Genomic DNA, 24,697 nt, shown 5'->3' with positions numbered 1-24,697 from the left:
CTAATATGACACTATTGTATGCCTACTTTTAGAAACTCATATATATATATATATATATATATATATATATATATATATATATATATATATATATAGGCGATTTTATAGCTGCTATTTGCAGTTTAGGTTGCACCTGTCAAAAATACCACTCCATAGATAATAGACACCCCACAAACCGTTAAAATAAATCACCACGCAGCCACAGTATACCCCAATTTAATCCTTAAACTCAACACTATGTTAAATACCATATACAATTTTATATATCATACTATATATAACAAGCTTCTCCTTTATTTATTTAGAATTCAATAAAGCTTCCCCCAACATTCTATAATTCCTCTTAATCTTTTTCGCCCCTAATGAACCCTACACTAGACGCCGCGTCTCCTCCATGCTACCTAGCACCTTCTCTACTCTTCTGATGAGAAGCATTAGGCTTCGAAATGCCCTGGCATAAAGAGTCCCTTCTATCCCCAAATTTTGCTTGTATTCCATTATTCAATAAATGATCCATTCTATATCTACCAATATATAGTTTTGTGACTTCATTTCATACCCTTGTTATCCTATTGTATAAGCTCCAATAATAATTGTTGAGCTTGGCATAATCTGGATAAGTCTCCTCTTGTGGAATCGAATTCTCTCTTTTCCTCTTGCGATTAAGCTATATATATATATATATATATATATATATATATATATATATATATAAAGAGAGAGAAAGGCAAATTATTTATTTTAAAAGAAAAAAAAAAGGGAATATTTGTGCAATTACAGAAATACACTAAATTTGCCAATCACGTGACTTTTAAATCACAAATGCACTTGATTTTATATATATATATATATATATATATATATATATATATATATATATATATATATAAAGAGAGAGAAAGGCAAATTATTTATTTAAAAGCTATATGTTACATATTTCAGAGACGTAGCATAGTTTCATTGACGTGAATCGACCTTTCACCATTTAAAGGGCAGTTAAAAATCTATTCAAATCATAAACGAATCACACAGTGAAAAATCGATTTGTTTTTATTTTGTGAGTTACTGATTATTTGGTTGGTTTTTAACGGCCTTTTAAATGGTAAGAGATCAATCCACTTCAATGAAACCATGGTACGTCTCTGAAATACATAAGTTTTTTTTAAATAATCTGTATTTTAGCTCTCACTTTTGTGATCGAGAACTTTACAGATTTCTTTTTAACACATTCTCTGCCCTATATATATTATATATAGTAATTAAATAATAAACAGTATTCTTATGTATATATGGAAACGGCATGTTGTAGTGGTAACAAGTGCAAACTCTTGGCTCAGCATGTCGGCACTACTGCATCATTTTCATTGATACCTTAGGGAAAAGTATGAATCAAAATGTCTGTCTTCTATTCTTTAATTAAATAGTAGGATAGAGTAAACTCTCAAGCCTTTGTTCTGTAACTAACACAAAACTGCTTCAGAGGAGATGCAGTTAGAGGTTAGCAACCCTTACTTCACAATCGCCTACTCACACGGTTACCCTTACATAAGATATCCATTGCTTCTGAAAATTGAAAGGATATGCGTATATATATATATATATATATATATATATATATATATATATATATAAAGTCATTATTATTATTATTATTTTTAATACCTACAGACACCACTATTCCATCCTTTCGCGAATCATCAGTGTAGAGAGTCACGATTACCACCGGTCGGGAAATTCAAACGCGACCACAAAGCCATCTCTGACTCCATTAGCAAGGAACAAACCGCTCGGCCAACGTTAACTACCACGAGAATATAGTTGAGATTAGCATTTATATACATCGTAAATGTCATTTGAGAAGGCCAAGAGTGATCATGCGATTTTAACATCACGATCTGTTCACGTAGACTTAAGTGACCGACATTCTATTTCAACGTGCTCAACAATAAGAACCAAGTGCTTAAAGGAGCAGACATTGTTATTATAGTTATTTTTAGTACCTACAAACATGTTTCATCCTTTCGGGAATTATTAGTTCAGGATGTCGTGATTACCACCGGTCAGGAGATTCGTACCCGGCCATGAAGCCATCTCTTATTTGACTCCATTAGCAAGGAACAAACTGCTTGACCAACATTATTTAGATAGATAGATAGATAGATAGATAGATAGATAGATACATTTGACAAAATCAATAAATCAGAATTTGACAATTTATTATTCGACAACGAATACAAGTTGAAAACCTAAAATTTTCCTTATTCCATGGAGTTTCCAATAATGGCTTCTATCCTCAGAGAAAAGCAATTAGCAAAATAATATTCATAGGCAAGCTATAATTTTGCTGGTTAGCACATAAATTGAAAACTACAAAAATATGGGAGAAGGCATATTTGTATAAAAGTGAATAATACGAAAAATGCATAGGTTAAAAGGACATTCCAAATGAAGTCGAGGCTCGATGAAGAAAAAGTTGAAAATGCATACAATCAAAAGATTTTTAATATATATCATATTTTAATATATTTATATATAATAAAAACAATAAACCTTATTCTTCACAAATATATATTTAACAATATTATTTATACGTCTGTGTGTGTATGTATGTGTGTGTAGGAATATGCCAAATTCTCTTGATACTTTCCTTCATGGTATGCAGCATTAATAGGAATCTTCTTTCAGAAACGAATTTGTTTTTTTATTTTGTTTTTTTTTATTATTTATTTATTTTTTATTTTTATAAATTATTGTTTGTTTGTATTCCATTACAATTTGAAGTTCGTGATTAATTTTCAAAAAGATAATTGTTGCATTTTGATTTTTGGCCATGCAGTGGTTTCAATTCTTCAGGAAAATTTGTTTTTGGAAGTTTGGTTCCCCCCCCCCTCCCCACAGATTGGAAAAAAGGGTTTGAGAATCAAAAATTCCAATGAATAATGATTGACAATTCTTTTAGCAGTTCCATCTGTTTCAAAGTAGACATTATAATTTCTATTTCAAGGTTTGTCTAGTAGTTACCTAACAGACCAAATTCTTAAAAGCCTTGGAAGTTTTTACTGGTCATGGCATTTTCTTTATCTTTGAGCTTCTGCTGTATTTCTCTGACCAAAAGTGATGCTTATATTCCCATTGACAACATTAAAGAGTAATGTCCTTCCGGTCCTTCAGTCAAAGTTTAAAACGAGCCATCCAAAGAAACAAGTTTCACTTAAATGAAGAAAAAAAGCTTTTTTGCAATTTTTAGACGTAATTCCTTACAGGACTTACGAAATCGTAACCTGATAACATAAGTATGACACAGAAACTACATGTGTCCAATCCAACTAAATATACTATACCAATACTCCACGATAACAAAATCCAGAATTCAGGCTAAATGAAAAAAAAAATTTTAATGCAGAAAAATCTTTGTGTACATACCCGTCACGGAACAAAAATGTCATGTTCCAAAAATCACGTAAATTGATCAAGTAGTTTTGTTTTTGTTCTTTTAACTAATTTTATAAGGAAGTAAGAACGGTATTTTTGATCCACGATATTTAATAAAGGTAGACAACTCCATTCAAACTGTAGAAAATTTAAAATCATCCTTGTAATGGCTATAATATACTATTAATCGCTAAAAATCGTAACAAAAATATATGAATAAATAATATTGCTATCTAAAAAAAAAAAAAAAAATACGTAATTTTTGGAATAAGACATTTTCATTCCGTGACGGGTACGTACATCATAAAGATTTTTCGGTATTTTTGTTTTTACTTCTTTTTTTTTTTTAGGTTGAACTTCGGATAAGAACCTAAATTTCATTCCCGTTCTTCTTCCTATCTACCTACTTTCAAGACGTGTGGTTGATATTTTGAACACAATCTCACTACTTGTTTAAAACAACGTCTTTGTTTCATATTAGTTTCCAAATGAGACTAACCAAAAAAATACTTCCGGATGAATTGAAAAATACTGTAAAATGACAAAAATAATCATGTACCATTTTTTTTTTTTTTTATCATGCATTATTTTTATTTGAAGGTTGTTTTCTTTATTGCAATCTAGTGTCATGGTTTAACATTTATTGTAATACTAACTGGCACACACGGTGTTACCTGGGAATAAGTGAAAGCCTCTGCTGTCCTACTCCCAGCCCTGAGCCCATATAATCAATTTTTATTCTAATCTTTTTTTTTTTTATTTCTATAATTTTCAATTTTTTACTTAGAAATATTTTGAGTAAAAAGTTTTTGCCGTTGATTCATGTTCAACGCAAACGTAGACCTTATGACACACACACATATATATATATATATACACTATTATATAAAAGAAACTTTGTGTGTGAGTTCGTTCCCTATGTACTTGAAAACGGCTGAGCCGAGTTTTATGAAAACTCACACAAATGTACTTTATGTATCTGGCAGTGTTTTTAGATAGGTTTTTTATTGGAATGTCTTCGATAAGTATTGATAATCGAAAGAATACAATGAAAGAAGGAACAGGCGAGTTTTACCAAAATCAACACCTTATAAAGCCTAAGATGACAATTGCATTTGAAAAGTTTTATTACCACACAAGCCGAAATACCAGGCATATAAAAGCAATAGTTGGTTCTTTGATATGACAGGGGCGCATTCGAAATGAATGTTTCTGTTTAAAGTACAATTGAAGTATGATACTTAACTTTTGCATTTTTATTTTTAATTCAAGCTATTATATATATAAAAAAAAAATTCAAGCTATTATATATAAAAAAAAATAATTCAAGCTATTATATATAAAAAAAAATAATTCAAGCTATTATATATAAAAAAAATAAATAATAATTCAAGCTATTATATATAAAAAAAATAAAAAATAATTCAAGCTATTATATATAAAAAAAATAAATAATAATTCAAGCTATTATATATAAAAAAAATAAATAATAATTCAAGCTATTATATATAAAAAAAATAAATAATAATTCAAGCTATTATATATATAAAAAAAAAATAATTCAAGCTATTATATATAAAAAAAATAATTCAAGCTATTATATATAAAAAAAATAAATAATAATTCAAGCTAATATATATAAAAAAAATAAATAATAATTCAAGCTATTATATATAAAAAAAAAAAATAATTCAAGCTATTATATATAAAAAAAAAAACAATTTCAATCAAACAGTAGGTTCTCTACAGTTCAATGTAGATTACATTGTAGTGTAGACTAAGTCACTGTGAGGAGACATGTGAAGCTTCCTCCCGGTGCACCGCAATGGGTACACAATTATAGCGATTTAATTGAAAAATGGGTGATTTCACCGATGTTGATGACAATAAAAATATGGGTGTGTGAAACATTCGTTAATCATCATTCAATCCCTGGCAACGTATATATATCAAATTGAAATATATATATATAATCAAATTGAATACCTCGATCTGTTGACGTCTGTCTACGTATCTATCTCGGTCTAGTGACGTCTGTCTACGCATCTATCTCGGTCTAGTGACGTCTGTCTACGCATCTACCTCGGTCTAGTGACGTTTGTCTACGCATCTACCTCGGTCTAGTGACGTCTGTCTACGCATCTACCTCGGTCTAGTGACATCTGTCTACGCATCTACCTCGGTCTAGTGACGTTTGTCTACGCATCTACCTCGGTCTAGTGACGTCTGTCTACGCATCTACCTCGGTCTAGTGACGTCTGTCTACGCATCTACCTCGGTCTAGTGACGTCTGTCTACGCATCTACCTCGGTCTAGTGACGTCTGTCTACGCATCTACCTCGGTCTAGTGACGCCTGTCTACGCATCTACCTCGGTCTAGTGACGCCTGTCTACGCATCTACCTCGGTCTAGTGACGCCTGTCTACGCATCTACCTCGGTCTAGTGACGCCTGTCTACGCATCTACCTCGGTCTAGTGACGCCTGTCTACGCATCTACCTCGGTCTAGTGACGCCTGTCTACGCATCTACCTCGGTCTAGTGACGCCTGTCTACGCATCTACCTCGGTCTAGTGACGCCTGTCTACGCATCTACCTCGGTCTAGTGACGCCTGTCTACGCATCTACCTCGGTCTAGTGACATCTGTCTAAGCATCTACCTCAGTCTCTTCGCATCTTTTTAGGTTCATATCTACCTACCTATTTCTCGGTCCATTAATATCTTATGCCCATATAAAAGGAGACTATTTCTCACTAACACGTGACAGTCTGACGAAAACGTTATTTCAAACTTTAGTGTGGCCGACAGAAAGAACATCATTTAGAATTGCCTGGACGCATCTGAAGCATCTAGCAAACAAACAAAAAAAGAACACAAAAAGAAAAGAAAACCTCACTTACGTAGAAACTCCAAGCCAAGAAGATAATTGCTGATAATTGTTCAAATGTTTAACCTATGTTTTTGGAGGGTTTTTTTTTTTTTATTTGAAAGTTTTATAGAGGAAAAAAGTTCTTTTCACAGGGGAAAAACTCAATAAGCACTAGAGAAAAATAATATGAAAGCTTAGATTTTATCTTTTTCTTCATTTTTTTTGTTTGTTTATTTGCTTTTTTTTACGAAGAAGAAGAAAAAAATCAATCTTCTAACTGGTTGAGGTCGATCAGTGACCGATTAATCAATTAATAAATTTGGTAAACTGGTTGCAGGCAAATCAATAAAACAAACCGGCAAACAATCTCGCGTAATGACTCTAATAGGGTTGATTATAAGTTCAAACCATGTAATTGTGCGAAGCCATTAAAAAAAAAAAATAGTTGAGTGCTCCTTTTACTGGAGAGGATTCTTGTTTTCTCTCTTATGTGATGAGATCGCTTACAGAAGGATTTCATTGGCTCGTCACTGCTTCCATGATTGAACAGAAAGAAAAAAGAGCAACAGTTTCTTTAGATTTCTTTCATTTTTATATCCCAATCTCTCTCTCTCTCTCTCTCTCGAATATGCTCCTGTCCGTAAAATGAACGTATCAATCTCAATATCTTCATAACTACCTGTCCGCATCTCTCTATTTCAATATGTTTATCTCTATCTACCTATTTAACTATCCATTTATATTTAAATAACTAAGTAAGGTTTTTTTTATATAGCAATCTCTTTTTTTTTTTTTTTTTTTTTTTTAGTCTGTACAAACATTTACTTTGGTTTCTTTATGCATATCTAAGACCATTCATTTTTTTTTTTTTTGCCTTTCTTTTCTTTCACTATATTTTCCCTTACGCACCCCCTCCTTTTTTATTCTCTCTCTCTCCTTTTACTTTCCATCTCTTTTTTTTATTATTAAACTCAATAAATGTTACCTAAGCAATCCAAGTAAATTGAAAATCAAAAATATCCTCAATTGCTTGTATATACCTAGGTTCATGCCTCTATTCTCTCTCTCTCTCTCTATATATATATATATATATATATATATATATATATATATATATATATATATGGATTTCTCTTATTTTTACCCTCAACTCCCAAAACCAACTGAGACTAGACCATTCTTGTAATACGTGATCCCTGTTGATTGCAGTATATTACTGGTCGTGTGCAGTTCTAGGAGGCCCGACCTCCCAAACATTGCCTTCTCTCTTTGAGAAGGGGTTAGTTTATTGCCAATCGCCTGGAGCGCCCTTATCGGGGAATGCCGAGAGGACTGCCCAGGCATTTTTTTCAGACCAGAGTGCCCTTCGTCGGGGTCGCTGATTTCTCAATCCCACTTTCCGACCATGGTGTCACAATTCTTGCAGTATGAGAGAACTAAATACATTCTCTCTCATATGTGTGTGTGTGTGTGTGTGTGTGTGTGTGTGTGTGTGTGTGTGTGTGTGTGTGTGTGTGTGTGTGTGTGTGTGTGTGTGTGTGTTGATGCTCTATCTTCAATATAATCGGTCTTTTCGTAGATTTATCTTCCTTGCACTCTTAATTTCTTTTTAATTATTTTACTCTTCCACTCTCTCGACTTCTCCCTCTTACATATATATATATATATATATATATATATATATATATATATATATATATATACACACCAAACGTGATAAATGTTTACCTAAGCAACCAAATAAATTGAATAAGATAGAAAAACAAAGAAAAGTTCCTCAAAAGAAAGTCATTTCCCAAATCAAAATTGCTTCCTTCTTTTATTAGTGATTTAACCGATAACTGATTTAGCCGTAAAAAAAAAGAATCAATTAATTGGTAAATCAATTATGGAGACAAATGTTTGCGAAAAACAACCCATAATAGATGTTCGTTTCATTGCAGAGAAATCGTAATACGTTCGATAATAATTAACAAGAGCTGTTATCCTTAACATACGTCCATTCAAGATACCTCCATCCAAGATTCTCATTCAATGATGAAAATTCTATTTTAAACTAGCTATTCCCACCGGCATTGCCCGGTAGTGTATTTACTTGTAATTTGTTTTTAACTAGATAATTTATTTTCTAAATAAAATTTTGTTTTAATTAAAGGGAAGTAACTATGTATGGACGAATGCAGAGTTATATCTCTTTTTTTTTTTTTTAGATATTAGTAATTTTAAATAATGCCTACCCGGACAAAGTATAGTTTGGAAGGAATTAACTCGAATTACATTTTATTCTCATGAACATGCTGCAACGATAAAAAAACTGAAAATCAGAATCAAATATTTATTTTGTAAAAAGAAAGCTATCGATAACAAAAAACGATAAAGAAACCGAATTTACTTTAAATGTTAGACTTAAGCTTTAGAAACTAAAGAAAATCACATTGTTTTAATAATTTCAAAACACTTTAGTCAATCCAACCCATATTTTAAACAAAAATTCGGTACTATTGTCTCAGTATACATACCAAATTTTTGCTTGAAAATTACTTATGCATGAAAGTATCCTATACCTCTATAAGGCCACCATTCGCCCATGTATGGAGTACTGTGGTCACATTTGGGCTGGTGAATCTGCTGCTTGTCTCTCACTCCTGGACAGGGTACAAAAGAGAGTCGCCAACCTGATAGGTCCTGAACTGTCATCTAGGCTTCAACCTCTGTCCCATCGACGAAATGTTGCATCCCTCTGCCTGTTCTACAAATACTTTAATGGTGAATGCTCTGACGAACTGCAAGCACTTGTAACTTCTCGATATGACTACCCTTGACAAACCCGACAAGCAACTAAGTCCCACCTCTTTACAGTAGAGATCTCTAGGTATAAGAAAGCCTTTTACTCCAATAGTTTCTTCCCCATTCATTCCGGGATTCTGCTTTCCCAACTGTACTGATATGCAGAAGTTCAAATGTAATGTGAACAAACATCTTTCTACTCATCTCCCTTCATAATGCCCCCACAAATTATGTCCCCGATAGTTGCCCCTTACTTCAAAGTGGCACTGTGCCTTGTTCGGGGGGGGGGGGGAATTGAATAAAAAATAGATTAAAAAATAAATTTTTTAAAATATTAAGATTTATTTAAATAATAATAATAATAATAATAATAATAAGCGTGACAGACCAACAAAAATAGCTGCTAAAAACTTGCAATTACTTTTTTAATGTTACATCAAGAATTGTTAAACTTTTATTTCATGGAAATCGTTCCAGGCAAAGCATAAAGCCACTTGATATAAAAAGCTAAAAAATTCCACTTTAAGGTAAAAAAAAAACAAAACCTATTCGATGATAAGTGTTAAAGGAATAAGAGTCCAATTCAAAAAGCAGTAAGTTTCCCCCATTTGTCAGAAACATTGCTCATGGAATGTGAGGACTAACGGACGAAATAAAAGTAGCGAGGGTTATGAGGCTGACGAAAGTAAACCCAAGTTCCAGGTAATCTACTATTTAACTCAAGGGCACCATACAAATTCGCTTGACAATGATTAAATTAAGTGTACTCACCGAAATCCGTTTTAAAATGTATTTCTCCTTTGGAAGTGCGGCACAGGGAGAAGGTTTTTTCTCCTTTGTTAAGGACACATGATTAGGACACACACGCAGTAGTAGTAGTAGTAGTAGTAGTAGTAGTAGTAGTAAGAAGAAAAAGAGCGATTATACTTTCATTTGAAACAAATTACTGGAATTCCCTTAAAGGGAAACAACCAAGTTTTATTTTTTATTTATTTTTTTTTTTTTTTACTCTTGTTCACCCCAAACAAGGTATATTGCCACTTGAACGTAAGAGGTTACTATTTGCCTAGAAGGACACTATATAGAGAGTTGAACAGCAATATGTCTGCTCACATTATATGCATGTAAGTATAGTCAAGGAAGCAGGAGACCAGGAGTGAATTCCAAAGTCTAGCAGTTCAAGGGAAGAAACTATTAGAGTTAAGAGTTTCCGACATTTAGTAACCTCTACAGTGAAGAGGTAGTATTTTTGCTGCTTGTTGAATTAGTCGGTGGTATTTGTGTTGATGGGGCACAAGTGATAAGAGTTCATCAGAACACACTCCAGTAAAGTGCTTGTAAAACATGCATAGGAATGCAACAGTGTTATGATGGGACAGGGAGTTTGGTTAATAATGCATGATTTATTAGGTTGGAGACTAGTTTTTGGACCTCGAGAGTGAGAGAGAGACTTGGACTCGGATGTGGCAACAATACTCCATGCATGAAAATAAACAGAACTGATATTAATTTTCGCACATTTGTTTTTATTAGTTTTCATTTGGGTCACAATGTGCTAATACTGGCAGATGTGACTGGCCTCGTTGTTATACCCTGCTTTAAATTTAGAGATTTTTTTTTTATTTGCAGAGTTTAGTTTAGTCTTTTTTCTTATGCAGAGATTTTTATCCTTTCTAATTCGTTTGCCCAAAGAACCATGTCACTTGATTACGATTGGACAACCTCCGAATTAAAATAAACCGCATGAGAAAAATAGATGAATAAATGACGAATAAGTTTTTTTTTAAACTGATTAAAATTGACATGCATCAATTATATATATATATATATATATATATATATATAACTGTTTTTTACACATCTCAGCACCAAAGCTTCCTTTATTTATGTATCAATAGCTATGTACTAAGAGTGTAATAAGTAGGGCTGGGACAACAGCATATTCTTTTCATTGTTTTGACTCTTGAGTATATATCCGCTAATATTTTATATGTTTTTATATAGACTGATGTGATTCTCAGTTGATTGACTGTGTCTTACTGTGTTGGGTATATACTTGAGAGTCAAAAGAATGAAAAGAATATTCTCTTGTCACAACCGTAGTAATAAGTTAATAAATTGTTAGAGGTAATCTCCCTTGACGTAGAACTCTCCAACCTATAAATAATTCCAATATTCTTGCATCAGTAATGTGTAATGAAGACACGATAGTGACTTAGTTCTGATGACCTCAAAGAAAGATGAAATCTGGACAATATAGGGAGATTTGTGGAGAACAAGAGTTCGATGGTATGGGGGGTCAGTAAATGTAGGATAGTTAAGCTCGCAGGTCCAGTTCACATGGGAGGGTCAAGAAAAACATGGGAGGAAGTAATAAGAATTGAGTTTAGAGAAACAATGAAAAAATGAAGACTTGCCCAGAGATAAGTTTGTTTGAAAGTCAATTTCTAAAAGCCATCTAATGCATAACAGCACGTAAAACGGATGTTAAACCGAATATGATGAGAAGTAGAGCCAATTAGTATATTAATCTAAATGCAATATATAACTTGAAATATTGCAACTTTAGTGTGAGGGTTTGTAAAAAAAAAAATATATATATATATATATTTGATGGTTAAAAATACAGTTTTTATTATTATTATCATTATTATTATTATTCTAAAGTAATTAACCTTTCATTATTTTCTTCACATGATCAAAAAAAAATTTATAATAATTTTGGAATGGTATTTTGTTTTTCCAACTGCAATGTGAAACTTCCGATAAATCATTCTGTTATGAGTGGAATCCAATCCGCGGATTGCATTTTTTGCCTACAAACAAATTGCAAACTGGGATTCAGATGTCCCCCAGTTAATTCTTTTAGTCTAGTTCTTTTTTTTTTACATGCATCTGCAATATCGATCTTTTTTTTTTATTATCATATTTTATTTTTTTCTCTTTGTTTCACAGTCAAGTATTCAGACTTCCATATTAAATGTGGGTTAAAAACAAAATAGATGATCTATACGAAAAGAATGACTGCATAATATATATATAATATATATATATATATATATATAGGTTTGTTGCATTTCAAAGATCAAAAATTGGAATACAACTAACCAGTATATATGCTCTTAAGTTTCAAACATAACTTCATTGAGCTTATAGTATTAAACAATTTGGATTTATACCTTAAAAATATATTTGTTTATATATAATCCAAGAAATATATATATATAACAAAAAAATAAAGGCAAAATGCAGTTTAACCACATTCTCCCACCCACCCACCCCAAACAAAAAAAAAATTGTAACAAACGGTTTCTCAACTGATTCTGGTAAGTTTTAATGTATTTTTTAACATACTAAAAGTTTACCAAAGTAAGTGATTTTTTTTACAAGATGGCGTCCAAGATGACTGCCAAAACCTTTAAACAATCATAACCCTAAAACTATCAACTCAAATTTGATGATCTTGGTGTCTATACCTATATTTTAGGAGCAAAGAACACATTAAGACAACTAAGAATATCATTGAGTTGTTAAATCATTATGAAATTCGATTCTTGACCTTCAGATGTTCACTATCACCTTATACACAAACACTTACAACAAGCAATAGTTAAAAGAATTTATTCTTAGAGGTATAATGATAGCCAACTAATTATGAGCGTCTTTTATAGGGTTGTTACCTTACATTTATAGGGTTGTTACCTTACAGTACTCATGTTTATATAATCTTCAAATCCTAATTACACTTAACAGTACCTTATATTTCAAGTACTTGGTTATATTATTTAATAATACTTTTATCCGCATAGAACAAGTTTAAGGGTGTCAATTTGGAGTGCGACCCTTCTCCTCCTCAGTATCAACCTCTCGAGTGTTGTTTAGATTGTTACAGTTTTCACTCTGGCAAGGGCCATATACACCGGTGCAAGGGAGTCCATAACATCTGCAGCTGCATCGAGATAATCTGCATCCCTCTGAACAGCTGCAATGGCTAATTTTCAAGAGTTTGTCAGATGCAGCATTGTTTTGGGTCATAACTGGAACTAACTGACCATTCTTGACTTTCCATTCTCATGTAATTGGATTCATTTCACTTGCCTTTCCCATCCATATCATAATTTGGAAGTGCACACGTTGCCTATGGGAACTTGTTGCTGATGATGTTGAGGGAAGCCTTTCAGGAGTGACAAATGCTTCAGCAGTTGCCATTTTCTTGTCGAAATTGTGCAGTGATGATAGTGTATCATTAGACTTGCCTCCAAAGCAATCAACCATCAGTCCTTTGTCAAGATCTGATATCTCCTCTTGAGATTTGTTTTGAAGGGTGAATGTACTGGCACAGGACTTCATGACAGAATCAGATTTTACTAGTTTCTGGAAGACTGACTTTTTTCCAATGCCGAAAATCCTTGAAGTGGAACCACAGCCTGAGTAGACTAGTGCATACATCATCCTCTAGAGGTTTTTACAAGTTAATGTTATATACTTTGTGTTCACTTGCTTGTTTGCTTGCATGAGAACGGAAGTAAATGGTCTTATTGTCTGTTCCGGTATAATCAAGAAGGATGATCAGCAAATCTGTATCATGACCAACCAACGTTGTGGTGTAAAGATGTGATAGTTCAACAGTTGCTTTAACGATATCAACATCTGCATCATCTGGTGACTGAATGGCATGGCATCCCCTTTTAGTTAGTGCTGTGCTGATAACAGAAATCAGGTCTGTCTTGTTTTTGTCATGAGATAGAAAATCCTCCTTTTTGCCTGAAAACTTTGTTTCTGCTGTGAAACTAATTATAAGATGCAGAGGCCCCCCCCATCTCAGATGTGTGTTGTCTTTTACAGAGGGGTCTTCACCATATCCATCGAACACCTTTGTTGCTTGTCCATAGTTTCTCACAGTGGAGTCTGCATAAGACTCAGCTATTGTATAATATGAGTTGCCTTTCTTCCATAGTAAATGATGGAACAAAGAACCTCCATCAAGCATGTAACAATCTGTTTTGTGTTTAGAGTTAATCACAGCCTCACTTGAAAAGGCTGCAACATGGTCTCGAATTGTTTGACCAAGCAAAGGTTTATCTGCTTTTTGAAGAATGTTCCTGGTCTCAAAAAAGGCTGGAGGATATGGGCTTAGCTCATATGTCAAAAACTCTTCAAGGGAAAGATCTTCTGATCTTGACACAAGAAAACGCTGGAACAGAAGGGAAGGATCAATGGTACGATCAGGAGCAATCTTCACAGCAGAGAAATTTCCAAGAGTTTGGGCTCTGTCTTTCCACTTAAATTTGTAATTAAATGCTGGCTTTCCAATCATATCTTCGATGATTTTGTTCCCAACTGATTCAAAGGCATGTACATTCACATCTGGTGCGGCCACTATTCCGTTGACAATGTTTTTCAGATTTGTATCAGATGTGAAGGGTGAAAAGGCTGCAATCTTTATTTGAGTTTTCACAAGATCAGATACATCTTTTTTGATGCGTGCCTCAGTTGAATTTTTGTGTTGTAGACTTATATTATAGGTTAGATCGGTAAAATCTTACATTGTACTCAGATGTTACACGTGCAGATAAAATCCAAAGATTACACATCTCCTCGGTCACCACACTGCCATGGGTTAGACCACTAATGCTCTTTAGAGACCTCGTCAACGTTTGCTCTGTGACAAGATCACTATATAGTCCTACCCAACAATGATCGCTCCTTCAAACAACATGAAAACTATCAAGAAACTTTCGATAAACATCTTTGTTATGCCAACCATTCGCTGATAATTCAGCTACAACTGGCTTGTCTTTTGAGGTCTGAGCAAGTTTAGATTTCTTCTTCTCGATTACTGTCTCAAGTTCTATCAAAACGTTAGAACAAGCAGCATCTTCTATCATCATCTCTCCAATAAAAGGGAGGAGTACAATTCCTCTGCCTGATTCAGCAATGCCTGAATCTGAGGATCATCTTTCGCCATTTCAATCACAACCTGGCTATGTAGGCACTTGTCAACAAGAAGCTGGACCCGCAAAGCTTTCTGGACAGCTTTTCCTGTTAACATGTGTATCAGCGAATTTTCTCCTTAAACAGTCTCAAGTATGTTTTCGAGACCTGTCCTTTTTATGAGTTCCTATGACCCCCCCCCCCAACAATTCATGAGTGTATGGAAACATCCCAACATCAGAATAATGTCTTTAGGGTGACTACTTTGTAGTGCATCAAAGATGATTTCAGAAGCCTTCCAATCCAAAGGCTGGTTAAAAGTTACAATGGTGGGCAGATTGTGTTTCATGGCAAAGTTGCAAACAAAGTCGAATGTCAACACAATGCATGATTTTCTCCAGCGTACATATTGATCATTGGTAAGAACTTGCCTGGTGATTTCCCAGAGTGCTGGCTCCCCTGATGCAAGATATGTATCATCCCCTGCCAATGATATTCCTAGTTGTCTTAATGTGTTCTTTGCCCCAAAAAATGTAGGAATAGACATTAAGATCATCAAATTTGAGTTAATAGTTATAGAGTTATGATTGTTTAAAGGTTTTGGCGGCCATCTTGAAAAAAAACACTTTTCCGGGGGTCATACTTTGATAAACTTTTAGTATGTTAAAAAGTACATTAAAACCTAGAATTAGTTGAGAAACCTTTTGTTACAATTTTTGGGGGAGGTAGAGGGGGTATTTTCCATATATTGACCTTGCTAAAGTACACTTAGCTAAACAAATAAGTGCATACAAAAATATACATGCACACACACACACATTATATATATATATATATATATATATATATAAATGCTATACATTGAAGTTTCAATCAATAGAAACTTTGAGGAAATAACCAATTTAGTTTGTCTGAATCCTCGGAGAATTCTAAACGTGTAATATCCGCGTGTCCCTCATCGATCGGAACCTTCACCATTTCTCTGTCCAGTGAAATATAATTCTTAATAAAGTTCAACAACTTCGTTCTCAGCATGGACACAGCCAGACATGAAGTCTTTGCATCGGTGCTAACAAATATATAGGATATTTCAAGCATATCTGGTCGTGAGGAAAAACAAAGGGGGAGCCGACAAAAGATAACCGACTGCCAGAATAGTTGGAAGCAGGAGAGGGTGGAGGGCTTTTCCCCAGATAGATTTTAAATATGAATACTAAAAATAATAAATGATACTAATAAATAAAATTTTATTATTATTTTTTAGTTTTATTTAATTTCACAGTTGTTAAAATTAATTACGGTTGATAAAATTTATAAGTAAAGTTGTTAATCTAATTGCGATGTTAGTTTTTCTTTGTTTGTTTTTTTTTAATTAAGATTGTTGATTTAATGTAAATAATTGTATAAATGAACACATAGGTTTTTGATTACATTATAGTGCGTTCATAAATTAATAAAGGTTGTAAATTTAAGCGTCAGTTGAAAAATTATGTGATGTTTATATTTTAATTTCAGTGGGGTTTTAAATTAGTTGAGTTTGTAAATTTTTTTAATTTCACTATAAGCTGATGTAATATTTAAAACAGAATAGTTTTCATTAAGTAAGAGATGATAGTAATAAACTTAAATTTTTAAATTTAATTTCAATATTATTTGACAAAAATATTATATAAGTTTAATTTCAATCTTATCTCATGAAATTGATTTTATATTTTTTATTTAATTTATTGTTAACAGAATAATATTAAGCTTAGATATGCGGTAAAATCATTCATTTTATGTATTTTTTTTTTTAGTTTCAGTGTTACTTTCAAATATAAAATGACTCCCCTCTTCCTAAAAAATTGCCACCTGTGGAATTCTTCACTGAATGCTTGTCCACCAAGATTCAGCCATTAATGTCCAACAGTCTTTGTTTGATTGTAGTTCAGTCATATGCGGGGGCACTTTGATGATAGTCACATCAGTAGAAGGCGTGATCTTGAATGGGCTTTACACTCACTTGACTTTGACCTCCCTCACTCAGATTTTTATCTGTGGATTTTCTCAAAAACAATGTCTGTTAGAAACAATATCAAAACTGAAAAGATCTGTCAAAGCAACTGAAGCTTTTGCACGTTGTAACTAAGTATGCACATTACTGAACGGTAATAAAAACAAAGACTGTTGGACATTCATGAAAAACTTGGTGAACAAGTCAGGCATAAACTGAAATATATTTGCACCAAACATGGATGCATTGCAGAAAGGATTTTTTTAAATTTTATTCGCAACTAGCAGGCAGACCTGACATTGCCTGAGATAAAATGATGATCAACGAATGTTTTACACTCCCATATTTTTATTGTCATCGAAATCGGTGAAATCGCCCATTTTTCAATCAAATCGATTGATTGTATTCTCTAGTTTGGGACTCATCGTAGTGCACAGGAAGCTTCACATGCTTCCCTGTTGTGAATTCGTCCACAATACATTGTAGTCTACATTGCACTGTAGAGAATCTACTGTTGATTTTATAAAATTATTTTTAATATGTAATGGCTTGAATTAAAGTTTAAAATACAAAAGTCAAGTATCATACTCCAATTGTGCTCTAAACAGAAACATTAATTTCGAACGCACACCTGTCATATCAAAGAACCCACTATTGATTTTATATGTCGGGCTTTTCGGGTTGTGTTGTAATAAAACTTCTTAAATGCATTTGTGATGTTAGGCTGTGTAAGGTGTTAACTTTGGTCAAAATCGCCTGTTTCTTATTTCATCAGATTATTTCGATTATCAATACATTCCAATACAAAACCCATTTAAGAAAACTGCCAGACACATAAAGTACCTTCGTATCGGCTCAGCTGTTTCCGAGTCCATAGGAAACGAACTTAGACACAGTTCCTTTTATATAATGGTAGAGATAGAGATTCATGGTTGGGTGGCACAGCATTTAGGGTGAAAGGTCACTGTGTAAAATTATTAAACTTCTTTCCGAATTGATCAAATCTGGCAGAGGCATGAACATGCAGGATATCTAGCGACCCAAGGGAGCAAAAGGCAGAAAAATATTCTTTTTTTTTTTTTTTTTTTTTTTTTCAAGAAAACAAATTTTTTTATCAATTTTACGACACGTTTTCAATATTCCACTCAACCATACAGTCAGAAAAAAAAAATGCACCCATCTCAACAGTACAACCCACACGCTTCCACTCACATGTACGTTCACATACGACGGAGCATATGTTACCTTTTGAGTTGTTCGATATCGAAATTTTTGAGATAATGGTTTTGTCTTAAACTACAGCGCCAACCAAACCATGGCCGCAGATTGTGAGCGTCGGTTCGACTATCATGAACATTTCCTGGATTTCACCCAACAGCAAATATATTGGATATTCTCTTGAATACCGAAAACTAGGTAAAAATACACAAACCTCATTCTTTTTCTTTCTTTCACTCTTTCTTTTCTATTTCTTTGTTTATTCTTAATGTAACCAAAAAAAAAAAAAAAATCAACATTAAAACTAAAAATAGAGATCAACACTTAAATGACAGGAAGCAATGTCTAGTGAATAAAAAAAAATGAAAAACATTTAAATACAATTTTCGATTCTGGTTGAATTGAACTTAACGGAATCTATTTCAGAAGAAAAAAATTACAAAAAAAAAATTTTAAATGAATAAAGTTCGCTATATTATTGCAAATTGAACAAAAATAGAAAAAGCTATAAAAGCTTTTTTCAGACTATAATATGTAGACATCACGTAAATAACTATAAGCCAATCGATGAAAATAACTAAGTTTATTGAATTTTTTTATAATTAAATACATATTAAGATATCAGACTTTGCGAAATAGTCCAAAGTTTGTAATAATAGCTATCAAAGATCAATGTTTATATATATATATATATATATATATATATATATATATATATTAGTGATGGGACGATTGCAATATTTCTCTTTCTCTTTCTTTATAAATCTCTTAATATTTAAGTATAGTGGTGTTATTTTTCCCCCGATTACTATAAAAATATATGTTACTTGTTGAGGGTGATGCATAGGTTTTAGTTTTACTGATAGTTTAAAATCAATAAATATTTATTATTTCATGGAAGATCTTTTTTTAACAAAATCACATAAAAAAAAAAAGGCAATTAAAAGAATCGTTTTTGGCATCGGGAAATAGTTACAAGTTTTTCCGATACTGATTCCCCTAAAAAGTTTAATTTATCCGATTCCGATTAATCGTCCTAACACTAATATATATGTATGTTTCTTATTCCACGTATGCTTCTAGAAAAGTACTTTCAGAGTTATAGGTAGCGTATGGAGCACAATATTTGTGTTGTTTCTTTGAATCTATTATATTTTATTCTGACATTTCGAGCAGTTCTCTGCTCTTTCTGAAAACAAGGAAACGAAATCGCTTTATATATATATATATATATATATATATATATATATAAAGAGCGGAGGATTGCTCGAAATATCAAAATAAAATATGATAAATCAAAAAGACAACAACGGTCTCATTCTTCTTACACAACCTATACCCCTGAAAATACTGTAAATAAATCTTTTGTAAGTACATCTTGAAAAATAACCTTTTACATTCAGTCAAACAATAAGATTCTTTGTGGTTTTTGTTTTAAGATATATACAAGTGAAATATAGCAATTAAAAATAAAGATAGCAATTAAAAATAAATTAACAGGAAAACTGTTTGGTCTACTTACCTATCAGACAAAAGTAGATATCTACACAAAAAAAAATACGGAAAATTATTGAGTAGAATTTTAATTGAAAAAAAAAATTTTTTTTTTTTTTAATGTATATCCAATTCTAGGTTAAGCTGAACCCATTTTGTGTCTTCAATGTAGAAGGGAGATAAGTTTGTCATTTCTCCAAAGCTCTCTTAATTTCTTCTAAAATGAACGTTAACGAATTAAATCTTGAATACAGACTGATTTATCTCCCCTTTTTCTCCTTTTACGCAACTTTGCTAACTTGTCTTGGGTACCATCTACTAGAATCGAAACAAGAACGTTTATCACTGAGCTACGGACAGATGGATATAGAAGGTTAAAAAGTAAGCGACTTTCAACTATGAATGCTTAATTTTGCGCACATGCAAAAGTAACAGCAGGAGTAATGTTTTATTCAACTTTCTCTACCAAGGTAAACTGCTTTGTTTTCAATCTTGAACCCTTAGCAGTAATTTTTGCCAGCTAAAAACCAAATCAAAAGTGTGCTACAGGTCTAATTACCCTATATATCAAATTTCAAATCTGTAAACCAAATATTCAGAGAGGAGTTTGGTAGAGATCTTTCGCACACACACCGACAAAGTCATATTTAGGTGTGCTAGAAAGTTTTCATCTTAACGTCTACACAATTATGTGGAATGTAAAAACTATGCATAAATTGAATTCAGCATAATAGTGAAATGAGACCAAACATCAAATCAAACCATAAAAAAATGAATAAGTAATTAATTAACGCTTATATTTTAAAGGAGTATGCAAATTACTTAACTTTCACGCAGTTGCTTGCATATCAATGGCTGAGTATATTAAGAAATTTGCTTTAATAATTTTTAGATAGAAAAAGTTTCTGGTCTTTGGGCTGGGATCGCAGTGTAGTGTCTGTTCGGATGCTACACTTGGGTTGGTTAATGTAAGGTAGTCCCTTCTATACTAAGATATTTATTATTTTTGCCTACTTCCAGCGCACCTCTTTTTGGGGGGCTGTTTACTTCCACATTAAAGACGACCTTGTGTCACATACTGCTCTCGGTGCGAAGCAATTAACTACTAATACAAAAAGTAAGATCTGGCCTTCGGGCAAAGATCACAGTGTAGTATCTGTTCTGATGCTACATTTCAGTTAATTTGTCCTTGGTCAATGTAGGAGAAACTCTTCTGCACCGAGGCAATTTTTATTTTTGCCTACTTCCATAGTGGCCATTTTTGTGGAGCTGGTTTTCCCCCCACATTATAAACGACCTTGTGTCACATTTTGCTTTTGTGGGGAAGTAAATAATTAACAATAGAAAAAGTAGGCTTTTTATATCAATTCTAGAGCGAGAAAAAAACAACATACTATATATACTATAATAATTATTAAATACCTACAGACACTAGTATTTCATCCTTTCAGGAATCATCAGTGCAGGGCGTCATGATTAGCACCGGTCGATGGATTCGAGCCCGGCAACAGAAGCCATCTCTGGCTTCATTAGCCACGAGAAACACTGTTGAAATTTAAACATTTTATTTGTAAATGTTTTTTTAACGCCTGTCAAAGTGATCTAATCATTATATGATGGTCTGCCATAAGAGCTAAATTGACCGACTTTTAATTCAACTGAAAGTGTTCAACAATAAGAAACGAGTTTCTTAAAGGGTCTGACATAATTATTTACTATAATAATTATTAAATACCTACAGACACTTATGTTTCACCTTTTGGGGAATCATCAGTGCAAGGCATCACAATTAACACCGGTCGATAGATTCAAACCCGGCAATAGAAGCTGTGTGCGTGTGTGTGTGCGTGTGTGCGTGTGTGCGTGTGTGTGTGTGTGTGTGTGTGTGTGTGTGATCATATAATAATCTTTTGATAAAGAGCAGCGAACTGCTCAAAATATTAACATTTCAATTATAATTACGCTTATAATTAGTCAGGTTTTAAATCTTTATTTGTCAAATATAAACAAATTCATCATTTTTAGCCAAAAATAAATTTTAAATTATAATAAAAGCATACGTGGATGTAGTATCTTATCATATATATATATATACACACACACAAATACAGAAAACTCGAAATAAGCTTTTATATAAAGATTCAAAATGTGCACACAATGTAAATGGTATTGGATATTGATATCTTATCAAAATGTTAAAATATATATAAAATTGTTTTAATTATGTATTCATAAATTGTTTTAAAAAATTATAATGTACATTTCTATTTTGTTTCTTAAATACATATAACTGATATTAAATCAATCTTTATTCATAAATGCTTAGAAGATGACTAAAAATATTTTTATGTCTGTGAAAGGATTTCTGGGAATAGGAGAAAAAAAAGGCAAGAAAAAGAAAAGAGAAAAACAGCATTAAAATTAATGTCATATTCCAAAAATCATAAGGCGATCAAGTAGTATTTTTGTTATTGTTGTTTTTGTTTTTCAGTATCAAGATCAAATTTCATGAGGAAGTCATGATGGTGTGTCTCGCTTTGCTGTATTTAATAAATAAAGGGAGTCGACTCAATTCGAACTACTGAGATCAAAATCAGCCTTGGAATGGCTATTATTTGCTAAGAATCATAAAAAAAATTAATTTCTATATAGAAAGGAAACTACTTGATCAGTTTGTGATTTTCGGAATATGACGTTTTCGTTCTGTGACTGATATGTATGTCAAAGATGTTTTTGTATTAAAATCTTTCACACATATAAGATGTTCTAGTCATCTTGATAATACTGCCTCCTTTTTTTTTAAATATATGAAAGATAAATTAAATTAAAGGTAAACACAAAAAATAGGTGTATCCTTTTTTTCTCTTCTTTCTCGTTTTTTTACAATTTTTTTAATTTATTTTTTATTCCTGATCTTCTAATTTTAAATTATTTCTTTACTCCACCAATTGTCCATTCAAATGACTAAAATTAGAGAAACGAAAAAAAAAAGTTTTTTTTACTGTATGTTAAAAACATTCTTGTAAAACAGATCATTTTCAGAGTGTCAGAGATAACAATCAAATATTACTCTTCTATATATATATGTATATATATATTAGTTATAATTTTTAGTTTTACGAAACCTTTTGGCTGCATATTTGCAAATATGTTTCGGCTATACCATCATTAAGGCAAAATTTTTGCAGGTCAGAATGGCTATAAGAATATAGCTCTATTTTTTGTTAGGTACTATTACATATACACAATAAGGTTTCACAGCATAAACTCGTGTGTGTGTGTGTGTGTGTGTGTGTGTGTGTGTGTGTGTGTGTGTGTGTGTGTGTGTGTGTGTGTGTTTTGGTGTGCTAAAGTCTACAGAATTATGTAGAATATAGAAACTATGCATAAATAGAATTCAGCGTAATAGTGAACTGAAACCAAACATCAAATAAGAAACTAAAATAAATATTAACAATTATTTCACACCTGCAGACACTAGTGTTTCATACTTACACAATCATCAGTGTAGGAAGTGATAATTACTGCTGGTCGGGAGATTTCAACCCAGTTACAAAGTCAACCTTGACTTTGTAGGTTAGCATTCATCCTCAAGGCCACCAGCAATTGAGACAAGAATTGAGGAGAAATTAACTACCTATAAATGCCAAATCTGCATGTATACATAGTAAACAGTCAGAGAGTATTCAATGATCGTAAGCTGGAATGTTGCATTAGTGTTAAAGTTGGCTCCTTTCTCTTAATTCTCTAAAGAGGGCTTAACTTCAATTTCTTAAAGGGGCTTTATAACTATTTTTTTTTTAAATAAATAGATTCAGTCACTCTGACGAGTCGTAGACGACGAAACACATGTGAGTGGCTAATTATATTTTAACAATACATGTATATTTTTTACTTTTATTAACTTCAAACAAGGCATATTATACCAGGGTGTTAATAGTCCAGATGTGTTGTTTTCTGGTGTAGAAACACTTTTATGTTGTGAGACTGGACCGTCATCCATATTTAGTAGTCGAAGACTTCGAAAAAAAATAAATAAATAAGGAAAAAACCCACAATTCACCAGTTCAAGACATGTGGTATCTGCTCTTTGTATTCCTCTATAACAGATAATCTATAGTTTTTAATAAATACTTTATATTAGCTCTTGTAGAACCTACGATTGAGATCGTTGCTGTTTTATTTTTATTTTTATTTTTTTTCGTTTTTCTTTTAATTTATGATATATATTGTATATTTTTATATATTTATAAAAAATATTGCCTACGTATGAGCATATATGTTTCAGTTGCGAATTCTTTCGAAATCCAGCTCCAATCAGAAATTCTTTCCTCCCCTAATTCCCATAAAATAGTTTAAGCAAAAGAACTCGGTACATTTGCATTTGAAACCAATTGAGACTAGATGCCCGATAACATTAGATTTGATAACAAAATTTGCAGCTGAAGCATTTATGCACATATGTAGCCAATGTTTATATAAATAAGGAAAATTATACAATAACACAGTTCTACTTGTTATTGAACCCTATTTCATAAGCACGGGAGTTTACTTGGAACCCCGCAGCAATACAATCTAGGAACCCCGCAGCAATGCAATCATGCAGAATATGTGCACGCACACACACATATATATATATATTCATCACGTTGATTTACCAGTTCCCGCCGGATCACTGAAGTTAAGCAACGTTGAACTTGGTCAGTACTAAATGGGTGACCATTTGGGACTTCCAGGTGCTGCATGAGCTCTCCACTTATCTCGGCATTGATTCCAGTCGTCCTGGACTCAGTGCTGATTCAGAAGAGGTGTTGCTGGAGATTGCGCAACCCTTGCCTCACAATTATATGTGCAGCTGCCCCTACTGGGGGTGGGGTATCCTTCGTCTTTCGAGACTGAACGGAGGCGAATAATATATATATATATATATATATATATAATATATATATATATATATATATATATATATAT

The 24,697-nt window shown here is 32.6% G+C and overlaps 1 protein-coding gene across 3 annotated transcripts in view; it reads left to right on the top strand.

Moving 5' to 3' along the window:
• The window catches only part of LOC145293293 (neuroglian-like), a 1,600,306-nt gene that overhangs the window by 1,549,879 nt on the left and 25,730 nt on the right, over positions 1 to 24,697 (top strand). For 2 of the 3 annotated variants that reach the window (XM_080139907.1, XM_080139918.1), the window contains exon 11: positions 18,317 to 18,430. The exons of the other annotated variant lie outside the window; for it this stretch is intronic. In XM_080139907.1, coding sequence (XP_079996033.1) covers positions 18,317 to 18,430 — 114 coding nt within the window. The remainder of the gene's footprint in view (positions 1 to 18,316; positions 18,431 to 24,697) is intronic. 3 annotated transcript variants of the gene reach the window in all.

The sequence above is a fragment of the Euprymna scolopes genome, chromosome 2, assembly GCF_053919585.1.
Source record: "Euprymna scolopes isolate OS-2025 chromosome 2, ASM5391958v1, whole genome shotgun sequence".
Lineage (NCBI taxonomy): Eukaryota > Metazoa > Mollusca > Cephalopoda > Sepiida > Sepiolidae > Euprymna > Euprymna scolopes.
Note: the sequence above shows the minus strand (reverse complement) of the source record. Positions and strands in the feature narration are given on the sequence as shown.